Genomic DNA, 13,644 nt, shown 5'->3' with positions numbered 1-13,644 from the left:
CCTGTTCGCCATCAAAAACCTACTGTGATGCCTCTATTCTCCAGCAGAGGGAGCCAACGTTACAGGACGAAGGTGGGCAGTCACTTAGAAGTATAAGCCTAACATTGGTTTGTTTTGGTTTACATTTTCTGAAATGTGCTACACAAAACTAATCTCTCAAGGCACAAAACTTTACAGAATATTTGAAATGTGTTGTGTCTTTTCTGAAAACATTTTAGAAATGAAATGTTTTGTGGATCTATCCATCACAAAGACACATGCGACAAATCAAAGACACTTCTAGATTTGTGCTCTGGGGAATAGACTTGAAGTAAAACAAAAGAGACATGCTTTTAAGAAATGTGTGCAGTCAGTGGTGTTTTTTCCAATTAAAAAAACTGTATTTAATGTCGAAGTCTATCAATGATGATGTTCAATGTTCGAGAGTTACTGTTACACTGCACTGACTGGGGAAGTGTTGCAGGAATTGTCTGAAAGGGGCTGCTCTGACTCTGATATGAACCAGGAAGTGATTTAGAGGCGGAGCAACATGAGCAGCACAAACCTCACATGAAACGAAACTATCAGAGTGAAGGCAGCTGTGTCTGGAGAGAGGGAACAAATCTACTACTTTTCTACATCTGTAAAGTCCAACTAAAGTCTCAGGTGAGTTAAATGATACAATGGATTGTGAAATAATAAGGTGTTTTGTATGCTGTCAACTGATAAATCCACTTCCAAGTGAGATGTGACCATTTTTATTTCACGATACTAGTCTGGTATAATTGTGTAAATGTTGCTTTTTTAAATATGTGTTACATAATTCAGGATGAGCCACATACCATACAGTGTGTCTTTGTGATCCTTGCACTTGTATTACGTAGGTTCCTCCTGTAGTGTGAAATATGAGTAGGTCAAGTTAGGGTCAGAAAAGATTTGAATAAATTTGACTTGAACTAGAAAGAAAACACTTGAGCATCAGAAGAAACTTGGACTTTTGAACACTGACAAGTTGTATCCACTCACTTATACTGCCAGACGCTAGAACAATTTTGCTTGAACGACCAAAACTGTTGTCAGCTGACGTGACAAAAATGGCAGTGAGCGACTTGAGGTTTTCAGTGATTGAGCATTGAGACTAAATCTAGTTTTCTCTCCTGTTTTAGCGATGGCCGCTGTGAGCTGTACACTCTCTGAAGAGCAGCTCCTGTGCTCCATCTGTCTGGAGGTGTTCTCTGCTCCAGTCACTACACCGTGTGGACACAGCTTCTGCAGCGCCTGCATCAACCTGCACTGGCACAGCAGTGACAGCATCACCTGCCCACTCTGCAAACAGGACCTAAGCTCAACACCGCACTTAAAGGTCAACACTGTTCTGGCTGAGATGGTCTCTCAGCTCAAAGTCACACCTGAAGATGAAGATTTAGACACTGAGAAGGAGATCTCTGAGCCCCAGTCGTCTCCAGCTCCAGTAGAGGTGGACTGTGAGGTGTCTGCTCCAGTAGAGGTGGACTGTGAAGTGTCTGCTCCAGTAGAGGTTGACTGTGACCTCTGCCCTGAGCCCAGGCTCCGAGCCCTGAAGTCCTGCCTGGTGTGTCTGGCCTCCTACTGTCAGAGCCACCTCCAGCCCCACCTCACCAACCCCCGTCTGAAGAGGCACCAGCTGATCGAGGCGCTGCCCAACCTGGAGGAGCACATCTGCCCTGAGCACAACTGGCCCCTTCAGCTGTTCTGCAGAGAACACTCACACTTCCTGTGTCTGGAGTGCAGTTATGTAGAGGATCAGAGTCATAATACTGTCTCCATAAAGAAGGAGTGTGAGGCTCAGCAGGCTGAAGTGAAAGAGCAGATTAAACATAGGCTTCTGAAAATCGAGGAGATCCGAGGCTCAGTGGAGCTCAGTCAGAAAAACGCAGACTCAGAAATACAAGACGGCATCAGAGTCTTCAACGCTTTGATGGAGTGTGTTCAACAAAGTCTGGACTCTTTCAAACGGAGCATTGAAGAGAAGCACAGGAAGAGCGAGGAGGAGGCAGCACAGCTGATAGAGAAGATCCAGACAGAGATCTCTGCGCTGGAGCAGAGAGAAGCTGAGATGGAGCGGCTGTGGAGCTCTGGAGACCACCAGCAGTTTGTACAAACCTTCACTTCAACCAAACCTGCTCCAGCGCTCAAAGACTGGACAGAGGAGACTGTCAGGGCCCCATCGTATGAGGGCAGAGTGGCCAAGGCTGTGTCGGAGCTGGAGAGGAATCTTTATCCACAGATGGAGCAGATCTACAAGGCTGGACTTAAAAAAGCAAAAGAGTTTGCAGTGGAAGTGACTCTAGATCCAGACACAGCACATCCAAACTTAGTCCTGTCTAAAGATCTCAAACAGGTTCATTACAGTGACCATGAAAAGAACCTGCCAGAAAACACTAAGAGGTTTTCTTTTTGGTTCTGTGTTCTAGGAAAACAAAAGTTCTCATCAGGAAAGTTTTATTTTGAGGTTCAGGTCAAAGGAAAGACTGGATGGGTAATAGGTTTGGCCAAAGAGTCAGTGGACAGGAAAGGGAAAAACACTCAAACTCCTCAGAATGGACACTGGTTAATTTATATGGGCGTTGATGAGTATGAAACACAAGAAGAGCCTCCAGTTATTCTCCCCATGAGGTCTACTCCAGAGAAGGTGGGAGTGTTTGTGAATTATGACGAGGGTCTGATCTCTTTCTATGACGTCGGTAAAACAAATCTGATCTTCTCTTTTACTGACTGTTGTTTCACAGAGAACATTCTGCCGCTGCTCAATCCATGCGGCAATACTGGTGCAAACTCTGCTCCTCTGAGACTTACACCTGTAATCAAGTAATTCGAGTTACTTCTAGAACAGGATCTGCCGTTTTAGATTCACATGAAGCTCTCTAGTCCTGCTCTTACAAATCTTTGACATCGTGAAAGGTCTTGGTTCAGAGATTCTTTTGTCCTCGTCTCATCTGGTGCCTGTTCTCCTTTAGGCCTGAATTCAACCAAAGTTTGCATTAAAATAAGTTATGCCTCTTGAAGATAATAATTGAGTACGTTTGGGAAGAATCTTTTGTTTGGATCCAAAAGGTTTACAGACCCCTTTTTTTTAGCAGTTCAAGAGCAATTGCATGTAATATACAAGTTTATTTTGTATTTTTTATGTTGCTTTAGTTGGGCAGGTAACACATTTTGGACTTCTATGGTGTAATATTTGTGTTTATAAATGTAAATAATTCATGTTTTTTGTGTGTGTGTATAATAAAGCAGGCAGAATGATCAAAGACGGTCACCAATGGGTTCAACACGTGCTGACAAAAGCAAGTAAGAGTCAAAGATTCACCAAAAACATGACAATAAAGAAACGAGAACTTCCATTGAAAAAATAAACTGCCTTGCTGTAAAGTGTTTGATCCTCCAATGTTTCTTCTGTGGTTTTCTTTGCTTTTGAACAAAGAAAGAAATAAAGCTTCATGGAGAAAACCTTCAGTTGTTTGACTCTTTGTGAACACCTGTGTGATCGTCTCAAATGTACCGTCTGTGTGATCAGCCCGTGACAGTTATCAGAGTATAATGGTGTTAAAGTGTTTGAAGCCAGTGCTGTGTGTAATGTTAGGACATGGTAAAGTGTGAGGTTTTTGGAGTTGTTTCTTAACGGGTAAATTTCACCAGGAAACAGTAATAGTAAGTAATAAGTGTTGACTTGTATGATCATTCCTCCATATATTTCTATGGGTTTGTGCTTTTCTAACGTCAAAGGCAGTTTTCTTAATGTCAGAGGTGAGAATCCAACATAGGAACTCAAGGAAGAGTAAAAAAAAAGAGCACTTGGTGAAAACTCTTGAGAACTGAGTAAACGGGCATAAACTGCTTATTTCTATTGATGTAAAAGGACAGATAAAACATATATAAAGTGAAAAGTTTAAATGATTAAATAAGTTAAGTCAAAATTATGTCTTTGTGATACTAGTCTGGTAAAGTTGAATGGTATTCAACTTACATGTATGGCCATTAAAAATATAACATATAGTTTGGGTGGTATTCGTTTAAGCAGTCACCGTTTACTCATTCTTGTGATTTTAATAAAGCTCAGACCACATTTTATGACCTATTTAGGCAGAAATGTGAGAGATTCAAAAGCGTTTACATACATCTTCCTCCCACTGTATAATTGAGAATAGTAAAAAATCGTCCCTTTGAAACCAAAAAGTTAAAGGCTCCTGTTCTAGTAGTTCAAGAGCAATAGCATCAATTATTTTATTTCATTTTTTTTCGGGATGTAAAAGATGTAAATCTTAGCCATTAGCCATGTTCCTGTTGTTCCAACTACAGACATGGGCAGGTGATGTTTTTTTTCTTTTTCTATTCAGTAAACTTAGGCAGGTAACAAATGCACATGGTGTTGTACTTGGGTTCGTATAAATATAAATGATTACTGTTTTTTGTGTCTATAATAAAGCAGGCACAATGATAAAAATGCATGTTCTAACGAGTGATGATCAGTTTGGCTTTGAAAAGAGGCTTTGCACTGACATGCGCATCTATGCACTGAAAGAGAAGGTTTCTGTACCAGGAAATGATTTAGGGGCGGAGCAACATCTGCAGCACGAAGCAAGAAACAAAACGCGAAGCAACACTGTGTGGAAACAGCAAATCTTCAAACTTTTCAATATCTCTTTAGGCAAACCCAAGTCTCTGGTGAGTAAAATGATGCATGTGTGAAATGTGTGAAAGTTTGTTGTATCTTATCAATTCAAAAAGCTGTAATCCGTCATAGATTTACTGTTACAGACAAGGCTCTCTTTTTGGAACTTGTGTGAAGTTAGTCCCCTATAGTGTCCGATTTGCTTCAAAATAGTGTCATACGTTTGTGCTTCGTTTGTGCGCACTTCGTTTTTGAGGTATTCATCATTGATTGGTAATTGATCAGGGATTAAAAACGGCACATGATAAAAAAAACTTTACTTTTTTGTTGACTTTTTCATCCTCATAATGTGTCCCTGGTCAGCTGCCATCTTATTTTGTGTTTCCAGGACACATTGTTGACAAATGTGCCATTTGGGCTGATCAATTACCATTGTGAATGACCATTATCAATGGTCAATACCTCAAAAACGAAGTGCGCAATATAAATATAAACGTCTTACTATAACAGCACAAACAATGAACATATTTCTACTATAAATGTACATTTAAAGCAGTACTAAGTAACTTGTTTACCTTAATAGATCCTTTTCGTTGACACTCTTGGGGGTAATACAAGTGTTAATAGTATGACTGAGGGTTCTATCATATCCCCGTGTCTCTGGCCAGAAAACCACAATTGGAACTTCACTGCCACCGGGTTGGAGTCAGCAATACACACTAATGGAATCACGGGCAACGGGCAAAGCTAGCATCGGGCTAGTGCCACTGTAGTATTTACAGCCAAGTTTGAGTGAAAATGATCTACATTGTGTTATTGGATGTACAATAACCCTCTCTCCCTTTGTCTTTTCTGTCAGCGTAGTATTTACTCTCACGGACAATTAATGAGCAAAAAAACGCAATATGCTACGACACCTGCAGTGGCGCTTATGGCCTCTAGGGGCATGAGTTACTTAGTACTGCTTTAAAGGGGGGGTCAGCTTCACTCAGCTATGATTTTGGCCTGATTCATCCACTTTTTGAACCATAATTATTTCACAAAGTATTAAGGATACCAACTTGAAACTGCACATTCTTTAAAAATTCTAAACATCTCTCCTGTTTTAGCGATGGCCGCTGTGAGCTGTACACTCTCTGAAGAGCAGCTCCTGTGCTCCATCTGTCTGGAGGTGTTCTCTGCTCCAGTCACTACACCGTGTGGACACAGCTTCTGCAGCGCCTGCATCAACCTGCACTGGCACAGCAGTGACAGCATCACCTGCCCACTCTGCAAACAGGACCTAAGCTCAACACCGCACTTAAAAGTCAACACTGTTCTGGCTGAGATGGTCTCTCAGCTCAAAGTCACACCTGAAGATGAAGATTTAGACACTGAGAAGGAGATCTCTGAGCCTCAGCCGCCTGCTCCAGTAGAGGTGGACTGTGAAGTGTCTGTAGAGGTGGACTGTGACCTCTGCCCTGAGCCCCGGCTCCGAGCCCTGAAGTCCTGCCTGGTGTGTCTGGCCTCCTACTGTCAGAGCCACCTCCAGCCCCACCTCACCAACCCCCGTCTGAAGAGGCACCACCTGATCGAGGCGCTGCCCAACCTGGAGGAGCACATCTGTCCTCAACACAACTGGCCACTTCAGCTGTTCTGCAGAGACCACTCACACTTCATTTGTCTGGAGTGCAGTTACAGAGAGGATCAGAGTCATAATACTGTCCACGTGAAGGACGAGTGTGATGCTCAGCAGGCTGAAGTGAAAGAGCAGATTAAACAAAGGCTTCTGAAAATCGAGGAGATCCGAGGCTCAGTGGAGCTCAGTCAGAAAAACGCAGACTCAGAAATACAAGACGGCATCAGAGTCTTCAACACTTTGATGGAGTGTGTTCAACAAAGTCTGGACTCTTTCAAACAGAGCATTGAAGAGAAGCACAGGAAGAGTGAGGAGGAGGCAGCACAGCTGATAGAGAAGATCCAGACAGAGATCTCTGCGCTGGAGCAGAGAGAAGCTGAGATGGAGCGGCTGTGGAGCTCAGGAGACCACCTGCAGTTTGTACAAACCTTCACTTCAACCAAACCTGCTCCAGCGCTCAAAGACTGGACAGAGGAGACTGTCAGGGCCCCATCGTATGAGGGCAGAGTGGCCAAGGCTGTGTCGGAGCTGGAGAGGAATCTTTATCCACAGATGGAGCAGATCTACAAGGCTGGACTTAAAAAAGTAAAAGAGTTTGCAGTGGAAGTGACTCTAGATCAGGACACCGCACATCCAAAAATAGAGCTGTCCAAAGATCTCAAACAGGTTTGTTTAAGTGGCCAAAAAAATAATTTACCAGACAGCCCTGAGAGGTTTTCATATTGGCTTTGTGTTCTAGGAAAACAAAAGTTCTCATCAGGAAAGTTCTATTTTGAGGTTCAGGTCAAAGGAAAGACAGCCTGGATATTAGGACTGGCCAAAGAGTCAGTGAACAGAAAAGAGATAAACAATCTCACTCTTCAGAATGGATCTTGGTTAATTACTCTGGAAAATGGTGTGTATAAAATTAACAAAGATCCTCCAGTTATTCTCCCCATGAGGTCTACTCCAGAGAAGGTGGGAGTGTTTGTGGATTATGACAAGGGTCTGATCTCTTTCTATGACGTCAGTCAAGAATTTCTCATCTTCTCTTTTACCGACTGCTGTTTCACTGAGAACATTCTGCCACTGCTCAATCCACATCGCAATGAATATGGTATAAACTCTGCTCCTGTTGTCTAGTTAGTTTTTGAACAGGCATCTGCAGCCTATGGTTTTGCCTGTGGCTCTTTAACTCTCACTGCTCTAATACTGCTCTTGCAGCTCTTGGACTATGTTGTTCTTGTAAAACGTGGTCTGGTCGAGTCCTGTTTTAGTTTTTGTGCTCGTTTAGTCTTGTAAAATGTCCACACATTCTCTTTAAACATACTAAATAAAATGTATTTACAGATAATGAAATAAAGTTTTGGTTAAAGATTCAGTGACTATGACTCTCTCAATAGATGTGTATAGTGTGTATGACTTCAGATACGCAGTCTTTTTTTTAAATTAAGTTCGATGTTTTGGATAGAACTACAGCAGTGATGCCAAATCCCGTCCCCTGGAGTTATAAACAAAATGTGATTTTCTTTTGTGGAGTAACCAGCTCTCAGTCACATCACCTCCTCCAGCAGCAGCTCCTCCCGTGTCCACTGTGAACTGAGATGTGATTGCAAATAAATTATGTAGACGAGCAGTTGTACAGAATTTTAGTCTAATTTAGTCTTGGTCTTTAGCGGCAATAATAATAATGCTAATTCTGAAATATGTTTTTGTCAGTTTGCTCTAATTCCACCAATAATAACACAAGAAAACCTCACAATTCATACAGAAGCTGTAAGCTTTAATTACAGCATTCTATGAGTCCTTGTCATCTTGGAATATAGCCGTGCCATCAGGGAAGAAGAAATCCATTTGTGGAATAAGCTCAGGATGTGGATGCGGTCCCTAGACCTGATCAACTTTAGCAAAGTTCATGACAGTTTGTTTGTTCAGCATCACTGCCCTAAAAGAAGAATTTTGTATTTGAGCGTTATCTATCCCATACTTCCAACCTGCATCTTGGCCAGCGGCCATTGATCAAGACACGGACAAATGTAAGACACACTAAGATACTTTATTGATCTTACAATAGAGAAATTTACTAAAAGAAATGAGTGCAGTACGTAGCGTAAAGTGTTTAATCAACAAAGAAATCTGTATTTAAAGTCCAAGTTAATAATCCATGATGTTGTTCAGTGTGTGAGAATGACTGATACACTGCCCTGACTGGTGTAGAGCTACTCCTGATTTGAACCAGGAAGGGATTTAGAGGCGGAGCAACATGAGCAGCACAAACCTCACATGAAACGAAACTATCAGAGTGAAGGCAGCTGTGTCTGGAGAGAGGGAGCAAATCTACTACTTTTCTACATCTGTAAAGCCCAACTAAAGTCTCTGGTGAGTTAAATGATACATTTGGATTGTGAAATAATAAGGTGTTTTGTATGTTGTCAATTCTAAGAGCAGTAATGATAGAGGTAAATAGATTTACTCACATGGACAAACTTGGATCCCTTTGGCATAGACATGAGAGTGTTACAACTGATAAATCCATTTCCAAGTCAGACCTGACCATCTTAATTTTAAGATATTAGTCTGGTATAATTGTGGAAATGTTGCTTTTTAAATATGTGTTACATAATTCAGGATGAGCCACATATCATACAGTGTGTCTTTGTGATCCTTGCACTTGTATTACGTAGGTTCCTCCTGTAGTGTGAAATATGAGTAGGTTGAAGTTGGGGATGCAGGGAGAAAAACATTTAAATAAAAGTGGCTAGAACTAGAAAGAAAACACTGACAGACTTTTGAACACTGACAAGTTGTGTCTACTTTCACTTTTAAAAGTACTGCCAAGACGCAAGAACAGTTTTGGTTGCATGACTAAAACTGTTGGTGACAAAAATGGCACTGAGTAACTTTTGATTCAAAGTACTTTCAAAGGTTAAGCATCAAGACTGAACCACGTTTTCTTTCTTTCCTATTATAGCGATGGCCGCTGCCGCTGTGAGCTGCACACTCTCTGAAGAGCAGCTCCTGTGCTCCATCTGTCTGGAGGTGTTCTCTGCTCCAGTCACTACACCGTGTGGACACAGCTTCTGCAGCGCCTGCATCAACCTGCACTGGGACAGCAGTGACAGCATCACCTGCCCACTCTGCAAACAGGACCTAAGCTCAACACCACACTTGAAAGTCAACACTGTTCTGGCTGAGATGGTCTCTCAACTCAAAGTCACACCTGAAGATGAAGATTTAGTCACAGAGAAGGAGATCTCTGAGCCCCAGTCGTCTGCTCCAGTAGAGGTGGACTGTGACCTCTGCCCTGAGCCCAGGCTCCGAGCCCTGAAGTCCTGCCTGGTGTGTCTGTTCTCCTACTGTCAGAGCCACCTCCAGCCCCACCTCACCAACCCCCGTCTGAGGAGGCACCAGCTGATCGAGGCGCTGCCCAACCTGGAGGAGCACATCTGTCCTCAACACGACCGACCTCTGGAGCTGTTCTGCAGAGACCACTCACACTTCATTTGTCTGGAGTGCAGTTATGTAGAGGATCAGAGTCATAATACTGTCCCGTTAAAGAAGGAGTGTGAGGCTCAGCAGGCTGAAGTGAAAGAGCAGATTAAACAAAGGCTTCTGAAAATCGAGGAGATCCGAGGCTCAGTGGAGCTCAGTCAGAAAAACGCAGACTCAGAAATACAAGACGGCATCAGAGTCTTCAACACTTTGATGGAGTGTGTTCAACAAGGTCTGGACTCTTTCAAACAGAGCATTGAAGAGAAGCACAGGAAGAGCGAGGAGGAGGCAGCACAGCTGATAGAGAAGATCCAGACAGAGATCTCTGCGCTGGAGCAGAGAGAAGCTGAGATGGAGCGGCTGTGGAGCTCTGGAGACCACCTGCAGTTTGTACAAACCTTCACTTCAACCAAGCCTGCTCCAGCGCTCAAAGACTGGACAGGGGAGACTGTCAGGGCCCCATCGTATGAGGGCAGAGTGGCCAAGGCTGTGTCGGAGCTGGAGAGGATTCTTTATCCTCAGATTGAGCAGATCTTCATGGCTGAAATGGAAAATGTAAAAGAGTTTGCAGTGGACGTTGCTCTAGATCCAAATACAGCACAGCCACAATTAGAGCTGTCCAAAGATCTCAAACAGGTTTGTTTAAGTGACCATGAAAAGGCTCTACCAGACAGCCTTGAGAGGTTTTCTTGTTGGTTCTGTGTTCTAGGAAAACAAAAGTTCTCATCAGGAAAGTTCTATTTCGAGGTTCAGGTCAAAGGAAAAACTGCCTGGATATTAGGACTGGCCAAAGAGTCAGTGAACAGAAAAGAGAGAAACAATCTCACTCTTCAGAATGGACACTGGTTAATTACTCTGGAAAAAGGTGTGTATAAAATTAACAAAGAGCCCCCGGTTGTTCTCCCCATGAGGTCTACTCCAGAGAAGGTGGGAGTGTTTGTAGATTATGACGAGGGTCTGATCTCTTTCTATGACGTCGGTCAAGAATTTCTCATCTTCTCTTTTACTGACTGCTGTTTCACTGAGAACATTCTGCCACTGCTCAATCCACATCGCAATGACAATCGTGACAACTCTGCTCCTCTGGTACTTACACACATTGTCTAGTTACATTTCGCACAGGCGTCTGCAGCCTATGGTTGTCTGTGGCTCTTTAACTCTCACCTTTTTAGCCTCTTGCGCAAGGGTGGTTTGATCGAGTCCTGGTTTAGAAAGTCTTTTATTCTTCTTGTGTAATCTTGGTTCAGTTCTCCTTAAGTCTTGATTTTCTGCTAGTTTCGTTTTGCAACACTGGTTTCAAATTGCTTGGTGCTCACATATTCTGTGTATACTGAACTGATGTGCTTTGATCCTAAAAATGTTGCAGACCCTGTTCAATATTCAGACAATGGATTGATGATTTGTTTTGATATACAAATAATGAAATAAAGCTTTGGGAAATCATTCAGTGACTGATTCTTTTAAATCACCTGACAGATATGCATGTTACTTTATAAATGCTGTCTTGGGTGAGCCAAATGCCAAATCCGGCCCTCTGGAGTTTTAATACTGCCCCCGATGCAATTTTCAGTAAATTATATTTTCTGGCCCATATATTGTCGAGTAACTGCTAGCACTCAAAGTCACATCACCTGTGGACTAACATGTAGTTGTAGAGTATGTTAATCAAATCAACATCAAACTGATTTGTTCATATTTTTAAATGTAAATTACTATCAAACACAAAAAATCGTCAATGAATAATTTTGAAGTCTGCAACACACTGCCTGACCAAAACAAAAGTCACTCGCTCCATGCGAAGTTCACACATAAACCTCACAAATTCTGGGAATCAAACTCTTCAAACCTTCTTTCTGTGAGGCGAAGGTTCTAGCTACTCAGCCACCATGCCGCCAAGTAGACATACATGTGTAAGGACGAAACTTGTTTTATTTGGTGCTTTAACCTCTTAACTCCCGACTGAACCGAGAGCATTTTCTCCAGTTCAGCTTTACCCAAATCCTGTAGGCCAGTGTAACGCCTCATTTGAAAGCTAAAACCTACAAAACTAAATTGATCTTTTTCCTTACATCATCAGATTTTTTTCATCACTTTTTTTGTTGGGCAGTCATCTCATTTTTGTCAAATTTTTTTTGTCAATTTTTTATCACTTTTTGATCAAATTATTCGCATTTTTTTGTCAAATTCTTATCACTTTTTAATCAATTTTTTCTCAATTTTTCGTCCAATTTTTCTCACTTTTTTGTCAAGTTTTTGTCATTTTTTTTTTACATTTTTTGTAAATTTTTTCGTCAGTTTTGCTCACTTTTTTCACATTTTCATCCTTGTTTTCGTCTCAGTTTTGTTTGCTATTTTCACACCTTTTTTCCAGAAGCTTTTGGGTTGGGGTAAAGCTGGAGAAAATGTGCTCAGGTGGGAGTTAAGGGGTTAAGATGTTCCAGCGCTCGCCATCAACACCCTAGTGCAACGCATCTATTCCCCAGCAGAGGGCGGTCATTTTACAGGACACAGGTGTGCAGCGACAGTGGTCCTACTAACCTATTAACCTCATTATTTAATGCCAATTTTACTCATTCCGGCTTATTATCATAAAAAAAAAATGCATGATTAAAATGTGATGTTTTTTTAACCATAAAATATTAAACACATTTCCTTAAACAACATTTCACCCAATCAAATACGAGCTTTTATTTTTTCCACATATGTTTTTATCATTGAAAAATCTCTACCAAACAAACAAACTTACATGTGAGAAGTTCGCCTCTCCTAATATAAGATTTGACAGTTACTTCACAGGGAGCGGGACGTCTCCATCTCGTCTCCATGGAGATGTTGACTAAAGGCAGCTGAATATAACATTCAAAAAGGTTTTGTCCTCATCCTTTCTTTGAATACCCACAGTCGAGCTGCTCTTTGGGATCATGTTTTGGCATTAGTCTAACCCCAAATTTTACAGTGTAGCTTTAATAACAGTGTAGGAGCAATTTGTCAGTTTTTTGGTTCAAAGTTAAAGTTAAGTTCATTTTTTGTTTTATTAGTTCAGTTAGTTGTGTAATTTCTACATTATTTTAGTTTCCTAAGTATGTTTTCTTTTAATAATATATTCTCCAATATGCTAGGTTAATTCTAATATGTTTATTTTTGCTTTATTTTGTTTGTTGATTCTATCATTGCGCACCTAAGAGATATGGGGAGTAACACACACAGGCCAGCACACACCTGGGTGAGGCAGCAAGGAGGCCTTGCATATATGATACTTTGCTGTTTGCCATCAAACCTGGAAAATAAACCCTTTTTTGAAACTTTAAGTTTGTTTGGACATTGCACTCTTTTGAATGCTGCTGCATAAAACCAAAACCCGTGATGCGTCTAAGTGTTTATTTGTGTTAAATCCTAAGCTTGGTTATGACGAAGTTTGAGTTCCCTTTTTTTGTTGACAAACAATCACTACAGACAGGGTGAGCGTGTCAGTTTGAAATAAATAGCTGTTGTCCAAAGTCTTAACTTTCCCAATGCTTTCCTTAGTTCCGTCCCAGTTTAAAGGCACACTTCACAGCCTTCAAAGCAAATCTTTCACAACAACTGGTCACCATCGACAATAAGTGGCACAGCGCACACAGGTCTTTTTTGGTCTGCTTCTTTTATAATGTAGTCACAGAACAAACTTTATTTTACTCATCAGAACAAAATATTCTGTAATGACAATAGTATCTCAAATCATTACATTCCTAAATACAAGTCAATTCTTTTTCCAAATGTCATCATGAAGCCGCTTCTAAATCTTCTCAAAATACAGGGAGCAACCGCTTGTTTAATGAACACTCACTATGAAGACTCAAAGTAAAAAGTATTGTGACTTTGTGGTACAATATAAAAATCGGTTACTTGCTACAAACCTTTGCTAACATTATGCTACTCCTCCATTTCT

General features: G+C 41.4%; 2 protein-coding genes across 2 annotated transcripts; both read left to right on the top strand.

Annotated features, from left to right (window-relative positions):
• Positions 1–600: 600 nt before the first annotated feature.
• Positions 601–7,367, top strand: LOC306964851 (uncharacterized protein; the record flags this gene model as incomplete). Its single annotated transcript, XM_079559020.1, has 3 exons — positions 601–645; positions 1,146–2,702; positions 5,737–7,367. The coding sequence occupies exons 2-3, from the start codon at positions 1,148–1,150 to the stop codon at positions 7,365–7,367; spliced, it is 3,186 nt and encodes a 1,061-aa protein (XP_079415146.1). The 5' UTR covers positions 601–645; positions 1,146–1,147.
• Positions 7,368–9,197: 1,830 nt separating this feature from the next.
• Positions 9,198–10,497, top strand: LOC306964850 (tripartite motif-containing protein 16-like; the record flags this gene model as incomplete). The annotated part of the gene is made up of 2 exons (XM_079559019.1): positions 9,198–10,352; positions 10,426–10,497. The coding sequence occupies 2 exons, from the start codon at positions 9,198–9,200 to the stop codon at positions 10,495–10,497; spliced, it is 1,227 nt and encodes a 408-aa protein (XP_079415145.1).
• Positions 10,498–13,644: the final 3,147 nt, after the last annotated feature.

Source organism: Gobius niger (assembly GCF_951799975.1).
Source record: "Gobius niger genome assembly, chromosome: 6".
In the NCBI taxonomy this organism is placed as follows: Eukaryota; Metazoa; Chordata; class Actinopteri; order Gobiiformes; family Gobiidae; genus Gobius; species Gobius niger.
Note: the sequence above shows the minus strand (reverse complement) of the source record. Positions and strands in the feature narration are given on the sequence as shown.